Source organism: Rattus norvegicus, chromosome 4 (assembly GCF_021556685.1).
Source record: "Rattus norvegicus strain SHRSP/BbbUtx chromosome 4, alternate assembly SHRSP_T2T, whole genome shotgun sequence".
NCBI classification, from domain to species: Eukaryota; Metazoa; Chordata; class Mammalia; order Rodentia; family Muridae; genus Rattus; species Rattus norvegicus.
This window is the reverse complement of record NC_141537.1, coordinates 181,236,070-181,257,406: the sequence shown is the minus strand read 5'-3', so window position 1 is coordinate 181,257,406 and position 21,337 is coordinate 181,236,070. Positions and strand designations below refer to the sequence as shown.

At 46.5% G+C, this 21,337-nt stretch overlaps 1 protein-coding gene across 2 annotated transcripts in view; it reads left to right on the top strand.

The window, feature by feature from the left end:
• Itpr2 (inositol 1,4,5-trisphosphate receptor, type 2) overlaps nucleotides 1-21,337 on the top strand; it is a 377,779-nt gene that overhangs the window by 230,307 nt on the left and 126,135 nt on the right. For both annotated transcript variants that reach the window (XM_087659437.1, NM_031046.4), the window contains 4 exon segments: nucleotides 14,044-14,152; nucleotides 14,572-14,759; nucleotides 18,901-19,084; nucleotides 20,439-20,695. In XM_087659437.1, coding sequence (XP_087515563.1) covers nucleotides 14,044-14,152; nucleotides 14,572-14,759; nucleotides 18,901-19,084; nucleotides 20,439-20,695 — 738 coding nt within the window.

The following is a 21,337-nucleotide window of genomic DNA, read 5'->3' as shown; positions in this document are numbered from 1 at the left end:
TAAGGAATCATCTCTCTCTGCCTCTCACCGGTCTTGCATGTATTGCATGCATATGTTGTGATCAGAAATGAGATTGAATCTTGTCGGATGGCTATAGCGGGTCACTGAGACCATGTGGGTTTTCTCTTACAGTTTTCTTGTGCAGCGTGTGGCCTCGAACTCCGTGTTTGGTTAATATGTTTACGTGTGCTTCTGATATTGAACCATCTTTGCATTTCTGGGACAAACTACACAGGGTTGTGGAATTCAGTGTCACATGTGGTGGGATAAAAGGCATTATATCATCATACAGTCTTCCCAACTCTTTCTGATGTGAACGGGCAGTCGTGTGGTCAGGTCTCCCCAGCACAGAGGTGCAGCAAGCATCTCCATCCTTAGGGAAGCCGCACATGTTCCTCTCACGCTTTTGTTTGATTCCGAAACCCTTGGCAGAGGGTGCCAAGGCACTTGTGCACCGCATCTGGAAGACATGTAGGCCTATTTCATGGGAAGGGCCGAGCGGATAGTGGGTGGGGAGCCTGGGTGTAATTACAGTGTTCGTTTATTTGGAAAGACTAGCATATTAGCATGCAGTGGAAGGATTAATTAATCTCAGCTGGAATAATTCACTGTGGTTGGTTTCAATAAAAGCGTAATATCTTTAAGCCCTTGAGGTTTGCATTCAACTTACGCTGAAAGACATGTTTCAAATGTCTCTCCCTCTAACACGAATCCTTGAGGGATGTACCCGACCCAAGGTCAGCCTTCTCTTTCCTCCCACAAACCTTATCTAGTTATCAACAAGTGAACTTAGGCATCCTCAAGGAGACAAGGATTCTTTTCTTTTCTTTTCTTTTTGTTTTTACACTTAAAAGGAAATATTTTGCAAAGCCTAATTTCCACAAAGTTGTGTATAATTTTGAGTTTCTCCTCCAGTTGTGTGAGGTTTCCATGGAAACCGTCTAGCCTATATTCAGAGCCACGGACTGTCTTCCCACACAGGTCAGGATGCAAGCGGTGCCAGATCCTAGCTCATTTTTTTTTTAAAACATCAGGCAGCTTTAACCAGGGACTGGTTCCTAATTGGCACATGCAATTTCATATTTAATTAGCAGTATAAGTCTGACTACATTTTAGTAGCAGATGTGATATTCAGGATGTGTGCCATTCTAATGCAGATGTTGCCCAGATGTGCCTCAGAGTGGGAATTCGTCTCGAATCACAGCTTAACTGCTTAGCAAAAAATATGGGCAGAAGCAGCATTATTTTCCTTAAGTCAAAAAAAAAAAGAAAAGAAAAAAAAGAGTAGTTTTCTTTAACTAAGCTAATGGACTTATCTTCTATTTTTATAATTGCTTTATTGAGATACTCGTATCATAAATGTATCCCACTAGGATGTACTGTTCAGTGGTTAGCTCTCTCTTACTCCTCCTGAGAAATCTGGTACACCCATCACAGCTACTCCCCTGTCTGTACGCCCCAGCACCCTGAAGCCGGTTCTCCGCTTTGTGGGAATCTTTGTGAGTTCTCCTATTCCCGTCTGTCTTCCCAGTGTGGCTGTACTGTTCTCAAAGCATCTCCATGTGGAGGCTTGGACTACATACTCTGTGCCTCTTTATTGAGAAATAGCATTCCATAAAACAGTTTATAGTCCACACCACTCGCCCCTCGTCATTGAAGGCCACTTGGGACTCTTTCTGCTCTCTGACTGTTAGGAACAGTGCTGCCACGAACACTGCCATACGAGGTTTTTGTGTGGGATTCTTTTTTGAGATCAAGTCTCATTATGTAGCTCTGGCCTCAGACCGGCCTGAAACTCATGGCCTCTCTGCCTCAGCCCTCTGGAACATGGGACCAATAGATGAGACCCATGCCTGGCTCTGTGAGAGTGCTTTGGTTTCTCATGGTTACATGCTAAGGAGCGAGGTCCCTGGGTCCAAACATAACCCTGCATTTAACGTTTGGGAACTGTGATGTGGTTTTTAGCAGAGCAGCTCCATTGCGTGTCTGGACTGTAAGCTATGTGTGTCACGATTTCTCCGTGACATGAGTGAATGTGGCACTGCTGCCTTTTAAATCTTAACCATCCTAGTCGATATGACGCGCCATGGAGGGCAGTGTTTTGAAGAACAGACATCAGTGTGCACTTCACAAACTGGTCAGACATTCCTTACTTAATTTTCTGTCCCTCTCCAGGGTTGAGGTAAAGGCACCTCTCGCATCTACCCACAACGTAACCATCAGGTAGACAGGTGGGATTAGAAAGAGGAAAGTATGTAAAAACTGCTCGAGTGAACGTTCAGTCTTCAGGTTCAGGGATAATTTCATCTGACCTCAGGTCAGCCAGAAGGGCCACGGAGGACGCCACAGTGTGAAGTGCACTGGTGCTTGGCCACCGGCCTTCAGGCTGGGATGTAGCTCAGCGGCAGAGTCCTTAACCTCGCATGTGTGAGGAGCTGGGTTCATCCATAACAAATGACACTGACGTCTTCACTCACGTGAATGTACTTCAGATTCTAGTATCACTGAAAGGCAAAGCAGGCTTGCCAGAATCTGACACAGCATTGACTTTAAAGAAGCCCTATAACTCATAAACATTAAAACGCTTGCCTAGCAAGTGCAAGGCCCTGGGTTCGGTCCCCAGCTCCGAAAAAAAGAAAAAAAAACATTGAGGAAAAAGTCTGAAAGTCAGAAAATACAGCTGTGCAGCCGTCCATGCTCACCAATACATGGCTGATTTCATAACCACCCTTCACACACACATGCATTCTCAGCCAGGAGTGAGAGCGTCTGTGTATGTCTGTGTTATATATAGCCATACACGCTACAGGTAGAAGATGAGGGGAGAGGTACGCGTTGACCTTTTCTTTCCCATTCTGGAAGTTTTATCTCCGTATTGACGGACTGACATTCACCTCCAATCTCACTTACTTTGAGTTTTCTTCTTAACCTGAGGAAGGCTTCCATGTTTCATGCAGAAGCTGATCACACAGGCCTGTGGCGATCACCTGTCTGACTCGAAGGCAGGGGTTACGCACTAACAGCTACTGTCTCTAACAGGGGGGCTCTTGTTGCTTGTCATTAAAAGGAAACCTTGAGGGTTGGGGACATGGCTTGGTGGATAAAGTTCTTGCAGGTGTTGGGTCCCAGAAGCAGAGCAAAGCAGAGAGGGCCTGGATGAGCACCTGCAAAGCCAGCTCTGAGCGGTGCAGTCATGGCTTCCTCAGATCAAGCTGGCCCTGCCTCACATGTGAGATAGAAAGTGAGAGTTATGGGGGGATACACCCCGTGTGAACCCCAGGCCTCCACATGCATGCTCACATACAAGCTCCTACACACACACACACACACACACACACACACACACACACACCCACATACGTGTGAGCATGAATGCATACCACACACACATAGCAAAACAAAGGAAGGTCTCACTTCCCTTCAGCACCATGGATATTAGTTTCTGTTCTAGATACGGGAGGAAGGTACCTGTCATGGCAAAAGACACAGACAAAGATGATTTCCAGTCCTGTTTGCATGCCGCTGAGGTACCTAGCTTGGGTCTTTCTGAGCAAGCTCCTCCATGAGGCAGCGGGCCAGCAAGACGTAGTTAGCGGGGTTGGGGATTTAGCTCAGCGGTAGAGCACTTGCCTAGCGAGCACAAGGCCCTGGGTTCGGTCCCTAGCTCCGAAAAAAAGAAAAAGGAAAAAAAAAAAGACGTAGTTAGCTTGGGCATTATTCTGCTTGTTTGACCCAAGACCTCATTTTCTTCAGGTAATAACTGTGTCTGTGCTTTAAAGTGGGCATGGGTGTGTGTAGGACCCCACCTTTCATTCCCTCTAACCCCTGTCAGTGTGTTTGCTGTGGAATCTTTCACGAATTATGCTTTCTGCACGGACCACAGTTAGTCAGAAGCCCGTGACAGCACAGGGCTGTTCATATTAACAGAGAAATGTATGCTGTTAGGAGTGAATTAGAGTAAGAAATCACCAAAATTCATACCCGTAATACTCCGATGGCGGTCGGAGGACTTTTAAGTTGGAGGCCATTCTAGGTGACATAGCAAGAATCTAACTTAGAGATGAAAGCAAACAAAAATTATCAAAATTAAACCAATATGATTTATACAATAATAAAAGCATTGTAATTGTATAATAAGGGACATGAAAGAAATGCAACAGTTTTTATTTTGAGACTACAAGATGACAGATTGTGATTAATTTTCTTTTAAAAAGTAGTCACTCATTGAAACACATTCCACCACCCACACACTGAGAAACATGTGCACACACAACTCCACCACCACCGTATACACATATCAACACATATCAGACTCCACACACACCATTACATACACGCATTACACATGCATACTACACACATACCACAGACACACATCACACACCACATATACTCCATCACATACACATACTACACAAAGAACAGATATCACACACACACACACACACACACACACACACCCCACAACCACCACCACTATCTAGACCGCATCACATACACACATTACTCATATGTATTACACATATTCCACAGAACAATGATACGCACACGAATGAGAAATATGCCATCACACCCTACCACTCGGGAACAAATGTACTTCACACCAGGAGCACGGCAACACTTGAATACTTGTTAATCAGTGTAGATATTTGACAGAGGAAACAGAAACTAAATTATAACAAATTCAGATTAAATTTAGAATTTTTTCAGGTAGAAGAGAAATAGTCATAGAGTCTATAAAATGAAAAATAGCTCTACATAGCTCAACTTCAAAAGAAGATCTTGAGAATTAAAAATGAACACACAATGTTCCAACCCAGTCCCTCCATCCTGTGAGCGCCAGTTAAGTGGCAAAGTCATACACACAGTAGAAACTGATTCTGTGGAGACCTATTGATTGGCTCAGATCTGGGACAGCCGAATGCTAGCTCGGTCTCAAGAATTCCACTTACTGGGGTTGGGGATTTAGCTAAGTGGTAGAGCACTTGCCTAGCAAGCACAAGGCCCTGGGTTCGGTCCCCAGCTCCTAAAAAAAAAAAAAAAAAAGAATTCCACTTACTTGTCCTAAGGCCCAGTTATGGATATCTGTGGCTAGCAATGTCCAAGCCTCAGTGCTATTTAAAGATTGGAGATCATACGTGAGGGGCACTGTGCTCTTAGCTATACTACGTTCTAAGCAGACGGCTCCTGAACATTTTCTTAAATGGCCGAAGAAAAGTAAGCGTTGCCTCAGGGAAGTGATGGGAAGAGTGTGGTGCCCTTGGCCAGAGACAGCATAAAGTGTGGGCTCCACATCTGTGCATGTTGTTATGGGAGGTAAACAAGTGCAGTGTTGTGTTGGGTTTTCATCTCTGCACCTGCACACTCACCCAGCCCAACCCCCTCCCCCTGCACACTCACCCAGCCCAACCCCCTCCCCCTGCACACTCACCCAGCCCAACCCCCTCCCCCTGCACACTCACCCAGCCCAACCCCCCTGCACACTCACCCAGCCTAACACCCCTGCACACTCACCCAGCCCAACCCCCCTGCACACTCACCCAGCCTAACCCCCCTGCCCACTCACCCAGCCTAACCCCCCTGCACACTCACCCAATCCTCCCCTGCATACTCACCCAGCCCAACCCCCCTGCACACTCACCCAGCCTAACCCCCCTGCACACTCACCCAATCCTCCTCTGCACACTCACCCAGCCCAAACCCCCTGCACACTCACCCAATCCTCCCCTGCACACTCACCCAGCCCAGTGCCCCCTGCATACTCACCCAGCCAATCTTCCCCTGCACACTCACCCAGCCCAGTGCCCCCTGCACACTCACCCAGCCCAGCTTGCCTGCGTATATAGACCCGGTGGCACCTCCCTATAATCCCAGCACTTGGGAGGCAGAGGCAGCTGGACCAGGAGTTCAAGGTCATACTTGCCAATATAGCAGTTTCAAAGCCAGCCTGTGCTACATAAGATTCTGATTAAAAAAGAAATCAAACAAATAAACAGAGAAACCCCAAACCAAACAAACAAAAAGTAGGCCTGCAACAGGGTCCTCTCAGGTTTTTACCTTTTTGTTCAGATGAAAATTATCACCCACTGAGTAAACAGCAACAAAATAGCAGCAGCAGCTGCTTTGAACAGGTTCTCCAGCTTGGCTGGCGAGGGCTCGTACTCTCATCCTGAGCTCAGATATGAAGCAGAGCCCGAGTTTGAACCTTTGATGGGGACAGTGTTTGGGTTTGATGTTCCTGCGGGCCAAATGCTTAGAGCTTTTATCACACCCCAGATACTATAACTACAGCTTCCTTCACACACACACACACACACACACACACACACACACACACACACACACCCTTGGCAAAGCCTTCTCAGCCACCCTATTGCCTGAGGTTGGGGTGTTTGCTGAACCTGGATGGGTTGCTTGAGTTACCAGATAGCCAGCATTGTCACGGAGTTTATTTAAACATCGAAATCTTGAAAATGGAACCAGATGGACGGTGAAGATTATTTTTACTGAGAAAGAGCGAAGTTTCATACCTTGACTTTCTGTATTTGTTTTCATCCCAGCATGTGTTGCTGTTGGGAGCCTCTTTGCTAGTCCTTGTCATGTGGTAGGTGTGTAGTAAATGTCCTTATAAGTGATAAAATAGGAGTGGGGAGGGAGGGAAAGGGATTGGAAGAGGATTGCCTTGCGTTGTGTGAATAAATGTTTCTGTTCTAGTCCTCACTTAATTATGTACTTTCCTGATCTTCTAGTTTATTTTCAGACAGTCTCACTGTGTAGCCCAGGCTGGCTTGTAGCTTCCTGTAGCTCAGGCTGGCCCCCAAGCTGCATCAATTTTCCTGCCTCTGCCTTTTGAGTGCAAGGATTGCAGCCACGAGCCTTTGTTTTCAGAAGGAGTGCTTTGGCTCCCTAGAGTTTTTCAAGGTGACCACATGTGTCACGGGGGGGGGGGGGGGTTGGTGTGCATGGCCCGCCAGTGCACACAGGCAGTGATTGGTGATTGTCGTGATTGTTAGTGCAATTTGAGTTTCCCATCTTATGAAGCTGAGCAAAGGCAGGAAGACGGCCAGTGGCTCAGCAACCAGGATGTCTGGCAAGCCTGCCGATGTGCTGTGCTGTGACCTTGTCGTTTACAAAGTTAAGAATGGCGGCAACAGGGGTTGGGGATTTAGCTCAGTGGTAGAGCGCTTGCCTAGCAAGCACAAGGCCCTGGGTTCGGTCCCCAGCTCCGAAAAAAAGAAAAAAGGAAAAAAAAAAAAGAATGGCGGCAACAGCAAAGGCCGCAAAAGTTGCCACGCATCGTGTGCCGGGTTTGATGACAGTTGACATCCACGACCATCTCGGGCTGCAGTTTGGATGGACCTGACTGACAAGGACATGAACTCTGCTTCCCCCATGGAGCTCCCTACAGTGTGGTTGGTTATAACAATGGACCCAGTATAATTCCACTAGGATATGGTTAATGCAACACCACCCAGGAGATGAGGAGGAACGTGTCTCTTCTTAACCCCCCGGCGCCCCCCCAGGCATTCCAAGGAGAACATTCTTAATCAGACGTGTGGATGTTAAGTCAAAAGGTTTTGGAAACGCTAATTACTGACTTCCAAGATTAGCATTAAATGAGATGGTGCTGTCTCTCACACAGTTGCTGCTTCCAGCTCTCTCCAGGCTGATGAGTGGCTAATCACTAATCTTGAAGGAGAAACCCCAAGTTAAGCATCTTTGCTTAAGCAGTTGAAGGATCAGTGTTTAATGATGCCAGTCTATGGTGCTGTTTGTTTCATAAAGTCTTGATTAGGTTCCTTCCGATGGGAGCACTCGTATTAGTTCTCCCGTTTAAGGGCTTGGAAACATTCTTGTCTACGTTACAGCTGTTCAGGTCGATAAACACAAACAATGCAGTGCTTCCCAGGGCAGAAGGAAACCTTTAGTCTTTTCAAGGATGAATGCTTATTTAATCCCATCCTGTCCATGAAAACCAGCTGTTTTGGATTGCTTGATTTCTGATACCTCAGACTCAGCCTAACGTAACGGGGCGTGGTCAGGAAATCAAAGTCCTGGGCTGTCTTCCGGTGTGTTTACATACTGTCAGCAAGACTTCTCTGGCCATGGAGATGTCTTTTTATGGAGATATTTTGTTGTAATTTCAGAAGGCGGTTGCTAGTTTTCTTGGCTCCATCACAGTTCGCACATCTGGAATGTGTCCCTATGAAGATGTTGGCTGGAAGCGGCGTCTTGTGGCCTGGAATTGCCTCTGAGGCAGAGAGGAACCACAGAGCACAACCCTTACTAGCGGGTCTACCCAGCACCTTCTGTGGGAGGCTGGTGGATGGGGGTCACTGTGGCTCAGAAGGCCAAGCCCAGAATTCATACGTCTCAATAGCATTTTGTTCTGTTCTCAATTTCTGCTGTGGTAGTTACAGCTCGGGAATGATTTAACAAGCCCGACGCTGGAATTTCTGACAATTCTATCCGACTTAAAGTGATTTAGTGACATACCTCACATTACCAATGCTGCCCCATCTCAGAGAGGACAGGCCACAGGTGAGCGTCTGCAGACTGGCACAGCATTTGCCTCTGATCTCTGGGGCCAGAACTTCATAAAAGACACCAGCCGTCTGCTAGCACTTGTGGTGGGCCAGTACAGGGAGTCTGCCACTCTTCAGTAGACACGGTTGTCTTAGCTGAAAACCAGCCATCCAACCAAGACAGATTTTTTTTCACTACCTTGGAAATTATGGACTCTATTTTCCATAGTAGTGTAAGTACATCCATTGGGCTGACTTTTCCATGTTTAGCCACACTGATTAGCAGTGCAAATGTTAGCATTTTGAAGCAGTGGATCTTTTCCCCCTTCCTCTTAGTATCTTAGAATTTTTACTTCCGTGGGGAAGTTTGGTGTAAACTAAGGATACAGTGCAGAGTCGTAAGCTGCTCTGGGCTTGGCGCTAAGACCAGCAGGGAACGTCATTGAATCTGCTCACTTTGTGTGGCCCTCAGTCCACGCTGGAGCTGTGCTTACCGCAGAAGCCCCAGGCAGGAGGTTCAGTTACCGTTCGATTTGCTGGTTAGGGCTGAGGCACAGGGCGGTAGGGGAGCTTTCGTGAGGTTCCTTGGTCGATATTGGGGGACAGGATATTTGACCCTGGTACTGTGGTTCCCTAGTCTAGGAAACCCCTCCTTCTCTTCCTGTTCTCTGACATGCTGACTACTTGAAATGCATCATGGGCCTTCTCTGGACGGTGAACCTGTGAGGACCAGCTTCGCTTGGTGACTGATGTCCAGCAGCCTGTGTTATCTGTCCAAGAGGGTTTTGCATTACTGTCAGATACAGTCATTATCTGAGTGTAATGCAGCACTCGTACTCATTTATACGCTGCAGTCTTAAAAACCGCTCAACTCTCCTAAACCTATAAGGAATGTTTTGAACCTTTTCTGTATTTATTTTTGACAAGGTTTCTCACTCAGGTGGCCTGGAGCTCACTATGTGGCCCTGGCCTGCCTTTCATTCATGAATCCTTCTACTTTGGGCTTCCATGTGCTAGGCTTATGGGTAGGAATCTCTATGCACAGTTTTTTTTTTCTTATTTTTTCATCCCATCTTCTTTGCAAGAGTGATGTTTCTTTCCTAGTTGGATTTTTGGAGAATTATATTAAAGTACGCAGGTGACAGGATCTTCCAGAAACAACCTCACAGGATCCAGATCTCGCCTCACACGGGTTCTTTGCAGACCCCAGCACTGGCTGCATGAGAAGGGTGCTGGCATCAGCATTTGTCTTCCTCAGTCCTTACAGACCCTCCCCCCCAATTGTCTTGCAGGGTTAGCACAGTCAGTCTGTGGAGGTGAGAGACACAGTTAGAGCGCATAGTGAGTAGACTGACTCTTAAAGCAGTGTTTTCTGGGTGTGGAAGTGCATGCCTTTAACCCCAGCGCACTGCAGGCAGAAGGAGGATGGTTGCCATGTGTAAGGCTGTGCATGCCATCTTGTCTTGAGGTCACCGTTCCCTTTATCTATCTTTTCTTTAATCTGTTTTACCCCTTGAACCAAGACTTCGCTCCATTCCACTTCCTGATGCCTCCTTTCTCCTCAGATTGTACACTCTGTAGTTCTCCTTGCTCAACCTGCTCCTTTTTATTGTAGATCTTTATAAGAGTGGGCACTAAAACCACACGACAGAGTCAGTCCTACGCTTTTAAAGTTTTTCCTCGGCCAGTGCAACCAATCCCAAACTCTTCAACAGCCTCAGGCAGGCTGTTTGGACGAGGGCAAAAATCAGCCACAGTTTTTGTCAAAATATCACAAAAACAACCCCTAAGCCACATAGTAATATTCTTCTTGCCTGAAACTTTCGGAGCCAGGCCCCCACAGTTCAAATCACCCTCAGGGCCACATGTCCCCACTAGGATGGCTCATTACATCCCACTTGAAGCATTCGACTTCTTTTCTAGTTTGAAGTTCCAGAGTTCACATTCCTCCAAACAAAAGCATGGTCACACCTATTACAGCAATAGCCCACTCTTGGTACAACTTCTGTTTTAGGGTTTTGTTTCTGTCTTAGTCAGGGTATTACTGCTGTGAACAGACACCATGACCAAGGCAACTCTTATAAGGACAACATTTACTTGGGGCTGGCTTACAGGTTCAGAGGTTCGGTCCATTGTCATCAAGACAGGAGCATGGCAGCGTCCAGGCAGGCATGGTGCAGGAGGAGCTGAGAGTTCTACATCTTCATCCGAAGGCTGCTAGGAGGAGGGTCTCCAAGTCCACCCCACAGTGACACACTTCCTCCAATAAGGCCATACCTTCTAATAGTGCCACTCCCTGGGCGGAACATATACAGACCATCACAGACACCATGACCAAGGCAGCTCTTATAAAGCAAACTATTTAAATGGAACTGGCTTACAGTTTCAGAGGTTCAGTCCATCATCATCATGGTGGGAAGCATTGTGGCATGCAGGCAGATATGGTGCTGGGAAAGGAGCTGAGAGGCATTTTGTTGTGCAGGAAACAGGGACACTGTTCGTCACACTTGGTGAACCTTAAGCATAGGAGACATCAAACTCTACGCCCATAGTGACACACTTCCTCCAGCACGGCCACACTTACTCCAAGGCCACACCTCCTAGTAGTGTGTGTGTGTGTGTGTGTGTGTGTGTGTGTGTGTGTGTGTTTTCTGTAGCACCCCACTGTAAACTAGTGGATGCTGTGTTGTTTGTTACTTTTCTCATCACTTTGACTAAATACTGGGCAAAAGGTGCTTACGGATGGGAGAGTTTGTTTCACTCACTCTGAGGATGCAGCCTGTCATGGCGGGGCAGACATGGTTCGAAAGTGTGAAGCATCTGATTACATCACACCTACAGGCAAGAAGTAAAGAGATGGACACACTTTCCTTTTTATTAATTCTGAGACTCAAGTCCATAAAAAGACAGTGGCGCTCCCACAGGGAGGGGTCCATGTCTTCCTCACCCAGTTAAACTTTCTGGAGTCAGACTCTCAAGGGTACTCCCTGAGGTGTGTTGCCATGGTGACTCTCAATCTCATCAAGCCAGGAAGTTTCTGCCTTCTTCAGGGAGGGTAGTGCCTGAAGGAGCAGGCTTCCCAGGAGTGCGTCATCCGCAGAGGGAAGGCAGGCCCTGTCCTCAAGCAAAAAGGAAGATGTAGGAAACACATCTTCCTCTGGTTTAAAAATAGCATCAGAGGAACCTAGAGGCTTCCACGGAAAAGGTAGGATTCGGAAGCCATTGTCAAGTTGTTTGAAGCTGAGTCCTTAGCAAGCAGCCAGGAAGTATTAGTACAATGGGTTGACGCTGAGAGGAAGACAGGTTCAGGAAAGGAGGAACGTCTCTTTCAGAGTCCCCTGTGCCAGTACAATCTAAGAGAGAGAAGTGGAGTCTAACGGGAAGCTTAGGCAAGCAAGGTGGGGCTGGAGGAGGTGTGATAGGCTGCCCGTCCAGAGTGTGCAACAGAGGGAGAGAAGCAGATGGGGGATTGAGGGGAGACAGCTTGGGAGGAGTAGAGCCCAGCACATGACCCAGCGCAGATGCTTAGGCACTGCAGACGGACTAATCAGACAGAACACACAGAGCGAGAGACAGAATGGCTGGATCACCATGTGACAGCACTGGGGAGGCGGTGTGAAATGAGGAGCCGGGCACTCGGAAAGCACAGGGAAGGGCAGGGGCACCCGGACAGGCCTGGGTTTGAGGTCAGAGGCCTGAAGCCCTTGCTTGTCACCTGTGCGCTGTGTATCTGCAGCTAGTCATTCAAGCTTGGATTCCCTTTCTGGATTATGGGAGCAGGGCTAATGCAAGCAAGAATTATATTTACCTTTTAAAGTAACTTCTAGTTAGCAGTAATGGGTCTCGTGTGGCATCTTATATGCATTTATTATGTTTTGTTCATACTCCAGCACAGTCTGCCCTCTTCCTACTGTCTCCTCTCACAAGTCCTCTCTTTCCCAGCATAGCCTCATCGTCATGTTACACATATGTGCATGTGTGTATATGTATGATATAGCATATATTTGATTCTAGATTCCAAAAAGAGAGAAAAGTGGTGTCTTATTTTCTCCCTCCTTTACGGCCCCACCTGTCTCTTTCTCCTCCTAGTATAGTGAAGTGTGGAAGACAAGATCTTTTAAAAATCTTTATAAAGAAATACAGCGTCCTTTGTCCACTCTTGTCTCGACAAAGCCCAGAGTCTCAGTCTGAATGTCGTTCACTTTATTTCACTAGGTTTGTTTGAGCCCCACCTGTGTGCCCAGGTCTCTCCCGCTTCTCGGGCTGAGTCCCTCTATGGCCTCATCCATTTCCTAGGGTGTTTGTTGTCTGCTCTAGGCACTGCTGGATTCTGCCTACGACTAACACCCAAGGTTTTCCCACTGAGCAAACTAAGGCTTATCACATTGATATTGATATTGTGTGTGTGTGTGTGTGTGTGTGTGTGTGTGTGTGTGTCTGTCTGTCTGTCTGTCTGTCTTTGTCTGTCTCTGTGTGTCTGTCTTTCTCTCTGTGTGTATCTGTCTCTGTGTGGCTGTCTGTCTTTGTCTGTCTGTCTCTGTGTGTCTTTCTCTCTGTGTGTATCTGTCTCTGTGTATTTGTCTCTGTGTTTGTCTTTGTTTCTCTCTGTGTATCTGTTTCTGTGTGTCTGTCTCTCTCTCTGTGTCTGTGTGTCTGTCTCTCTGTATCTCTGTGTGTCTGTCTCTCTGTATCTCTGTGTGTCTGTCTTTCTGTGTGTCTGTCTGTCTGTATCTCTGTCTGTCTCTCTGTGTGTATCTGTCTCTGTGTGTCTGTCTGTCTGTCTCTCTCTCTGTCTCTCTGTCTCTGTCTCTCTCTCTGTGTCTGTCTGTCTCTCTGTATCTCTGTATCTCTGTGTGTCTGTGTCTGTGTCTGTCTGTCTCTGTGTGTGTCTGTCTGTCTCTGTATCTCTGTCTGTCTGTCTCTGTGTGTGTCTGTCTCTGTGTGTCTGTGTCTGTCTGTCTGTCTGTCTGTCTCTGTGTGTGTGTGTGTGTGTGTGTGTGTGTGTGTGTGTGTGTGTGTGACATGGCTGACACAGCACCTGTGTCTAGGAGCTGGTTCATTCCTTCTACCACGTGTCCCACAGATCAAATTCAGTGGTCAGGCCTGGCTTCAGGTGCTTTTACTCCTGACATCTCTCAATGGCCTCTAGAAAATATATATGCATATTCAACTAGTTTATACTACTTACATTGTGTGTGCACGTCACAGCACGCATGTGGAGTTTACAGGCTTGGTGGCAGGGTCCTTTACCCACAGAGCCAGCTCCATGGCTCTCCAGTCAGCCTGTATTTAATGTGTACAGCTTGAAGGGATTGGGGATAAGGGAACACTTCCTCAGTGGATGCCAGGAGCCCCATTCTCCCTCACACTACATCACTTTTTATAAAAAGGAATATATTGTTATTATTGGGTACAGTTATAATTTTCCTCAGAAAATACTAATTTGGTATAAAAATGTTATGCTTTCCGTCAGATCTAGATGCATTTGGCATGTTGACATTCTCTCCTTTTCTTCTAGGGTAGCACATTACGGAAAATCCTCCTGAATCGGTACTTCAAGGGTGACCACAGCGTTGGTGTGAACGGACCTCTGTCAGGAGCCTACGCCAAGACAGCACAAGTGGGAGGTGAGGTCTCTTGTTTCCCCCGTTTTAGGGTTCCAAGGCATGTCTTCATGTCAGTGCTACACGTCTGTCTTCATTAAGTGACATGGGGAAAACATTGACTTAAAACACCAGTGAAAACCTTGTGTGGTTTGGGGTTCATGAATCTACAGATTTGAGCATTGTAGTGGATTTGCCTTGTGACTCCAGACGATTTATTGCAGTTTCTCAGTTCAAACATTACAGGTGGAAGGCTAGTTCCCTTTCATAGAGTACTTTTATAAAGATTTATTTATTTTTATCGTATGCATATGTAACTAAAGTTTCCAGTGGTGCATCCTGTTACGCTTCAAGAACTTGAAAACACTATTTACTATTTAAACAGTGTCTGTGATCAAGGTTTAAAGGTTGACGGTTTTTCTTTTGTTGTTCCCCGACCACAGGGGGCTTCACTGGACAGGATGCCGATAAGACGGGGATTTCCATGTCCGATATCCAGTGTTTGCTGGACAAGGAAGGGGCCTCCGAACTTGTCATCGATGTCATTGTGAACACCAAAAACGACAGGATTTTTTCCGAGGGCATCTTGCTTGGCATTGCCCTGCTGGAAGGAGGAAACACACAAACCCAGGTACTTTTCTGTCACCCCTGGTTGTCATCTCTACTTTTTAAAAGGTTTTTGTTTTTTGAGAATCTCATACAGTGCATTTTGTTAACATTTACTCTCCTCCCCCTCATTCTTCACATTCCCACCCCACCTCCCTAATCTCCCCCAACTTCCTGCTTCCCCTCCCCCAATTCTAATAAACTCAGCTCAGATTCGTGCTGCCCAGGTACCCCTGCATGCAGAGCCATCTGCTGGACCATGTTTAACCTACAAAGAGTAGGTTAATCCCCTCAGAGAAAACTGATTCTCCCTGCCCCAGACCCCAGAACACAGCTGTAGACCCCCGGCGGGGCTGAGGTCTGCAAGCCCCTCCCATTCCATGCTGGGACATTGGCGCCAGCTTGATCACCTGCCACAACTGCCGTGAGCTCCAGTGCTGTGGTCCTACTGCGTTAAGAAGATGTGCTGTGTGCCTTAGGAAGTCTAGATCAGACCAGCTGAAGCTGCCTCCCCCTTTAGTGTCTCAGACGTGATCCTCCTCCCTGTGTCATAGACGCCATGACCAAAGCAACTCCCAGAAGGAAGAGCTCATGGCTCCTGAGGAAGAGACCATAAAAGCTCATGGCTCCTGAGGGAGAGGCCATACTAGTCGGGGCGAGAAGGCATGGCAGCAGGCTGCTGGAATGGGAAGCTGAGCGGTCACCTCTCCATGCCCACGTGGGAAGACAGAGAAAACTGGAAGTGAGGGGGGTTATAGCTCCTCAGAGTCCCCTGACCTCTTGACATACTTTCTCCAGTTCTGTAATGATACAAGCTTCAGCGCTGACTGGGGGACCGAGTGTTCAAATGTATGAGCTGACAGGGGACATTTCTCAGTCACGCCACTCACTCTCCCAGACTCCTGCCAAACCCATGGGATTTTTACACCTTTAAAAAGGTTTACTTTTATTTATGTGTACGTTGTATGACTGCATGTATGTAAGTATAGCATGTGTATGCAGTGCCTGTGGAGTCCAGAAGAAGAATTTGGATCCCCAGAGTTACAGAGAACTGCAAGCCTCCATGTGGGTGCTAAGACCTGAACTGGGGTCCTCTGTAAGAACAGCGCATGCTCCTAACCACTGAGCCATCTCTCCAGCCTTGAGTCTTTTTCACAGTCTTTAGTAAGCAGTATTTTACTTTTCAGTTGATGATCTACCTAGCCACTGTTACTCTGAACCAGAGTGGATCCCTTCCTTACTGTGTGAATTACTTCTTGTGCCCAGTATACTTGACTAGATGTGGGCTGGTGGAGGTGGGTAGAAGAAGTCATAGCTTCAAACAGTAATGATGAGAAGAATAAAAGCAAGGCATTATGGGTCACACTTATAATCCCAGGACTCTGGAGGCTGAGCGAGGAGAATCACTTTGAGGCTAACCTGGGCCATAGAGTAAGACACTGTCTCAGAAGGAAAAAGAAATGAATTCATAAAGGTTCTTGAGCATTAGAAACTATTATTCCATGCGTTAGTTTGTCTAATCCTCAAACAGCCCGTGATGTGATGTGTATAATCCTAGATCAAAGGAGAAACAGGCAGACCTAAGCTCCTTTAAGGCTACTTAAAGACAGAAATGGGATTTATTCTCTGCTGTCTGGCTCCAGATTTTAGCCCCCTAGGAGGGACAGTGGCTGGTCTGCCTGTCTGTCTGTCTCTCTCTCTCTCTATATATATATATATATATGATAACTATATATATATATATATATATATATATATATATATATATATGTGAGCCTTTTATCTTCCTCAGTGGGATGGCTACTTACAGTTGTGGACTTGACATAATCTAGAACCACCTGGAAAGAGTCTCAGTGAGGATCGGTCTAGATAAGATTAGCTGGCAGATATGCTTCTGGGAGATGATCTTGATTGTGCAGATCGAGGTGGGAGGATCTGCCCACTGTGAGTGGCACCATTCCCTAGGCAGGGGGGTCTGAACCATATGAGAGTAGAGAAGGCAAGCTGAGAACAAGGGCATTTGATTCCTTACTGATTATAGATAGGCTATGCCCAAGTTCCTCGAGCTCCTGCTTCTGTGACTTTCTTGCTATGGATACCTTTATCTAGAACCATGAGCAAATGAGCCCTGTCTCTCCCAAGCTTCACTCTCAGCAGGGTGATTCATCACAGCCACTGGAAAGGAAGCTAACACACTAGTCCTTATTTCATTACTTTACCTCTGTCCTCTACTGCTCCCATTTCCTCCTCCTCCATGGGGCAGATTCTTCCTCTGAAACACACTCCCCCTACGTCCTTTGCCTTTGGCTCCTAAGAAAGCCTCAGAATTTCCCCCTGACACTACTTGTTGTCCGCAGAGCTGTGTCATCTGATTAACCCGTGAAACATACGTGTTCACCCCTTCCCCAACACAGTTCTTTGCTGCGGGGCCTGGTTGGCAGAAAGTATCATTTATATAAAACGGCCTACATCCAGTGCTGCAGCGCCTGGCCTATGTAATACGTGGCCAATCCTGCTTCACGGCATCTCCTCTCCCCCAAACCCCCATCAATACTATGTGCATGGAGTGAGAACGCTCCGCCCATCACACCATTGGGCTGAAAGTATCCATAATAGGGTAGATATGAATGGACCCCCTGACTACAAACATCGTCTTAACAGAGCTCCGACACTCCCCTGACTCCCTCACTAGTGAACATGTCACCGCCTCACTTCACCTCCCAGCCACGCTATATTACAAAGATTAGATCTCAAACATCAGCTTAATTTGTGAGACCACAGAGGTCTGTGGACGCCGCCTGTATCCTGCAAGCCAACGGCACCCACTTGACTGTTTTGGTGCAGTTGCCATGGTTACTGTGGGCTTTTTTTTTTCTGTCCTGTTCCTATACAAGGTTGCTAGCCCCCTGCTAGGGAGTGTCCCCTAACAAACATGAAGCTGACACTGAAGGCTGTGTAAATCTCACCGAGTGTGTGCACTGTGTATGAGCCTCGCCTTGTTAGTGGGTCTGGCTTCAGGCATTCCTGTAGGAAAACATGTTGGTAACAGTCAGATTTCCCAACCTGCTTGTCTGTGGCTGGTTCCACTTAAGTAGGAAATCATGTGGCCCTGGGACTGCTTCTTCATGCTAACTCTCAATAAGTTTACAGAAACCAAAGGGCGGCCATCTTTCTTGATCTTTACTGTCTTTCTCCTATACGTTCTATTTTTATATCAATATCTTACTACTGATATCTTCAGGTTTCTCCACCCACTTAAATTACCTCTCTTCTGGTGTATATCCCTCCGCCGTCTCCTATCCAGTCTTCTGGTGTATATCCCTCTGCCGTCTCCTCTCCGCTCTTCTGGATTCTTCCACGATGTTATTAAGAGACAGTGACTCGTAACCGCAGCTCAGTATTTCCCCATCTCACCGAGGCACATCTTACCACACATTTGATCTTAAATGCAGAAAGGTCTGCGTCAGTATTAATGACAAACTAGAGTTTATTTGCAGCTGTTTTCCCCCTAAACTCCATGTAAAGGATCAAAATTTACAAAGTAGCCAAACAACTTAATACCTATTTACCAGTGGGGTCCCATGAGTGAGGCTGTCATGGCAACACAAACTAAATTAAATTTCCCATCAGTTAGACACAAGGAAAGTATCTTCCTCACCTAACAGGGAGTCATTACTTATACAGGTTACTCATAAGTAAGTGACCTGTCTCACGTTGGGTTACAAACTCATCTGAGTAGGAATATGTCCACTTTCTCTTTTTGTTTTGTCTCTAGTAACAGTAGAGTACCCAACACATGATAGGCTTTCAATAAATGTGTATTGGACCAATACATGGCTTTATAATACTATCAGACTAAAAGGATCATTTGATATAACAACTTACTCTTACAATTTAAAGATACACGTAGGAAGGATATATCAAATAGAATATAAAATGTTAGATTTCAGTGGAAGGTTCCAAGTAAACTCTAGCCGTTGTCACTAATACTGTGGAATGTATTATTAATACATCGTGAATGGACCGGGAGACAGAAAGCCTGGATAATCTGGGGAGAAAAAGCAGCACACCACGTGTTTTTATCTATAAGGCCTCTGTTGGTTTCAGAATAAAGCACCGTTTTCTTGCCTCAGGGACTGATACTTTAAACTCTGCTTTCTCTGCAGAATTCTTTCTACCAGCAGTTGCATGAACAAAAAAAGTCAGAGAAATTCTTCAAAGTCCTTTACGATCGGATGAAGGCTGCTCAGAAAGAGATCAGATCCACGGTGACTGTCAACACCATAGACTTAGGGAGCAAGAAGAGAGAGGAGGACAGTGACCTCATGGCCTTGGGCCCTCGGATGAGAGGTGAGGGCCTTCCTGGGTACCTGCAGGGATGGCGTGAGAGAAAGAAGCACTAAAGCATTGGACTCTCATATAACTTTGTCATCATCATCTTGCTTCTTGGGGTTTAATTGCCCCCTCGAGTTTTCAGTATGGACCTCCATCTATAAAGGATTTTGGTCAAGGGATTGACTCTAAAAATAACCCTGCAGGACCAAACTAAATTGGAGTTTAATCAGTGTGGAAGCAACGGGCAGTGGGAAAGACATTGGAATTCTTTGTTCTGTGCAGTAAAGAAAACCATCCAGAGCTTTCTGAACACAGAAATTAATCTCTGAGGACAGAATTTATAGTGTTTGTATTAAAAATAACCAAATTATTGTCAGTTAAATACAAACTGTAGAGATGTTAGCATTCTACAATTTATCCTTTTTCCCATAAGATCTGTAGGAATTCTGTTCCCTCCGTGTGTGCCACACATGTGTGGGCTCTGCAGAGGCCAGAAGACGGTGTTGGACCCCCCTGAAGCTGGAATTATAGGAAGTTATGAGCAGCCTGACATGGTTCCTGGGAACTGAACTCAGGCCTCTGGAAGAGCAGCAAGGGCTCTTAACCACTGAGCTCTCTGTACTGGTTGGCTTTTGTTAATTTGATACATAGCTAGATCTAACAGGGAATGTTAATTGGGGAGATGTCCCCATAGGATTGGCCTGCAGACAAGCCTGTAGGGACATTTTCCTCTTCAGACTGAAGTGGAAGGGCCAAGCCTCTTGTGAATGTTGCCTCTGCTGGGTAGGTGGTCCTGGGTTCGATAAGAAAGTGAGCTGAGCAAGCCAGTAAGAAGCACTCCTCCATGGCCTTCGCTTCAGTTCCTGCCTGCAGGTTCCTGTCTTGAGTTCCTGCCCTGACTCCATTCACAGATAGATCTGAGAGTTGTAAGATGAAGTAAACCCTTTCTCCCCAAGTTACTTTTGGTCATGGTGTTTTATCACAGCAATGGAAAAGCAACTAACACACCACCTCTCCAGCCCTGAGTCATTTGTACACGTTTATACATATCCTCGTGTGTCTTTGTACATGTTTATACAGATGCTCACATGTCTTTGTGATATACTTTTATATGCCAGGAAATTCCGAAATTGGTTAAGTATTGAGACCTTTTCTTCTGGTCACGGTGTTAACTTTTCAGTTGTTACTCAACTTCCTTTCAGGGCATTATTGAACCTCCTGTTAGGTAAACTTAAAATTCAGTTGTGGATAATTTTGGATCCCTACGGTTGTTAGGTGTTTATTTTCCTTTAGTCAGAAAATTAAAAAAAAGAACGAAAGAGAAGAAAAAAAAATTAGTCCTGAAACACAACCACTTCTTGCCTTTCAGTGAGAGACTCATCGCTGCATTTGAAAGAGGGAATGAAAGGGCAGTTGACTGAGGCGTCTTCAGCCACGTCCAAAGCATACTGTGTGTACAGAAGGGAAATGGACCCAGACATTGACACGATGTGCCCGGGACAGGAAGCAGGAAGTGCGGAGGAAAAGTCTGCAGAGGAAGTTACCATGAGCCCAGCCATCACTATCATGCGGCCCATCCTCAGGTTCCTGCAGTTACTGTGTGAGAATCACAACCGGGAGCTTCAGGTACTTCCTCTATCATGTGCGTGCGTGTGCATGTGTGTATGTGTGTGTATGTGCGTGTGTGTGTGCATATGTGTGTGCATGTGTGTGTGCATGTGTGTGGTGTGTGTGTGCATGTGTGTGGTGTGTGTGTGCATGTGTGTGTGCGTGTGTGTGCATGTGTGTGGTGTGTGTGCATGTGTGTGTGCGTGTGTGTGTGCATGTGTGTGGTGTGTGTGCATGTGTGTGTGCGTGTGTGTATGTGTGTGGTGTGTGTGCATGTGTGTGGTGTGTGTGTGCATGTGTGTGGTGTGTGTGTGCATGTGTGTGGTGTGTGTGTGCATGTGTGTGTGTGCATGTGTGTGTGCGTGTGTGTGCATGTGTGTGGTGTGTGTGCATGTGTGTGTGCGTGTGTGTGTGCATGTGTGTGGTGTGTGTGCATGTGTGTGCGTGTGTGTATGTGTGCATGTGCGTGTGTGCGTGTGTGTGTGCATGTGTGTGTGCGTGTGTGTGTGCGTGTGTGCATGCGTGCATGTGCGTGTGTGCGTGTGTGTGTGCATGTGTGTGTGCATGTGTGTGGTGTGTGTGTGCGCGCATGTGTGTATATGTGCATGTGTGCGTGCGTGAATGCTGTGGCCCATGTAGCCCAATTCAAGGGAAGCTAAT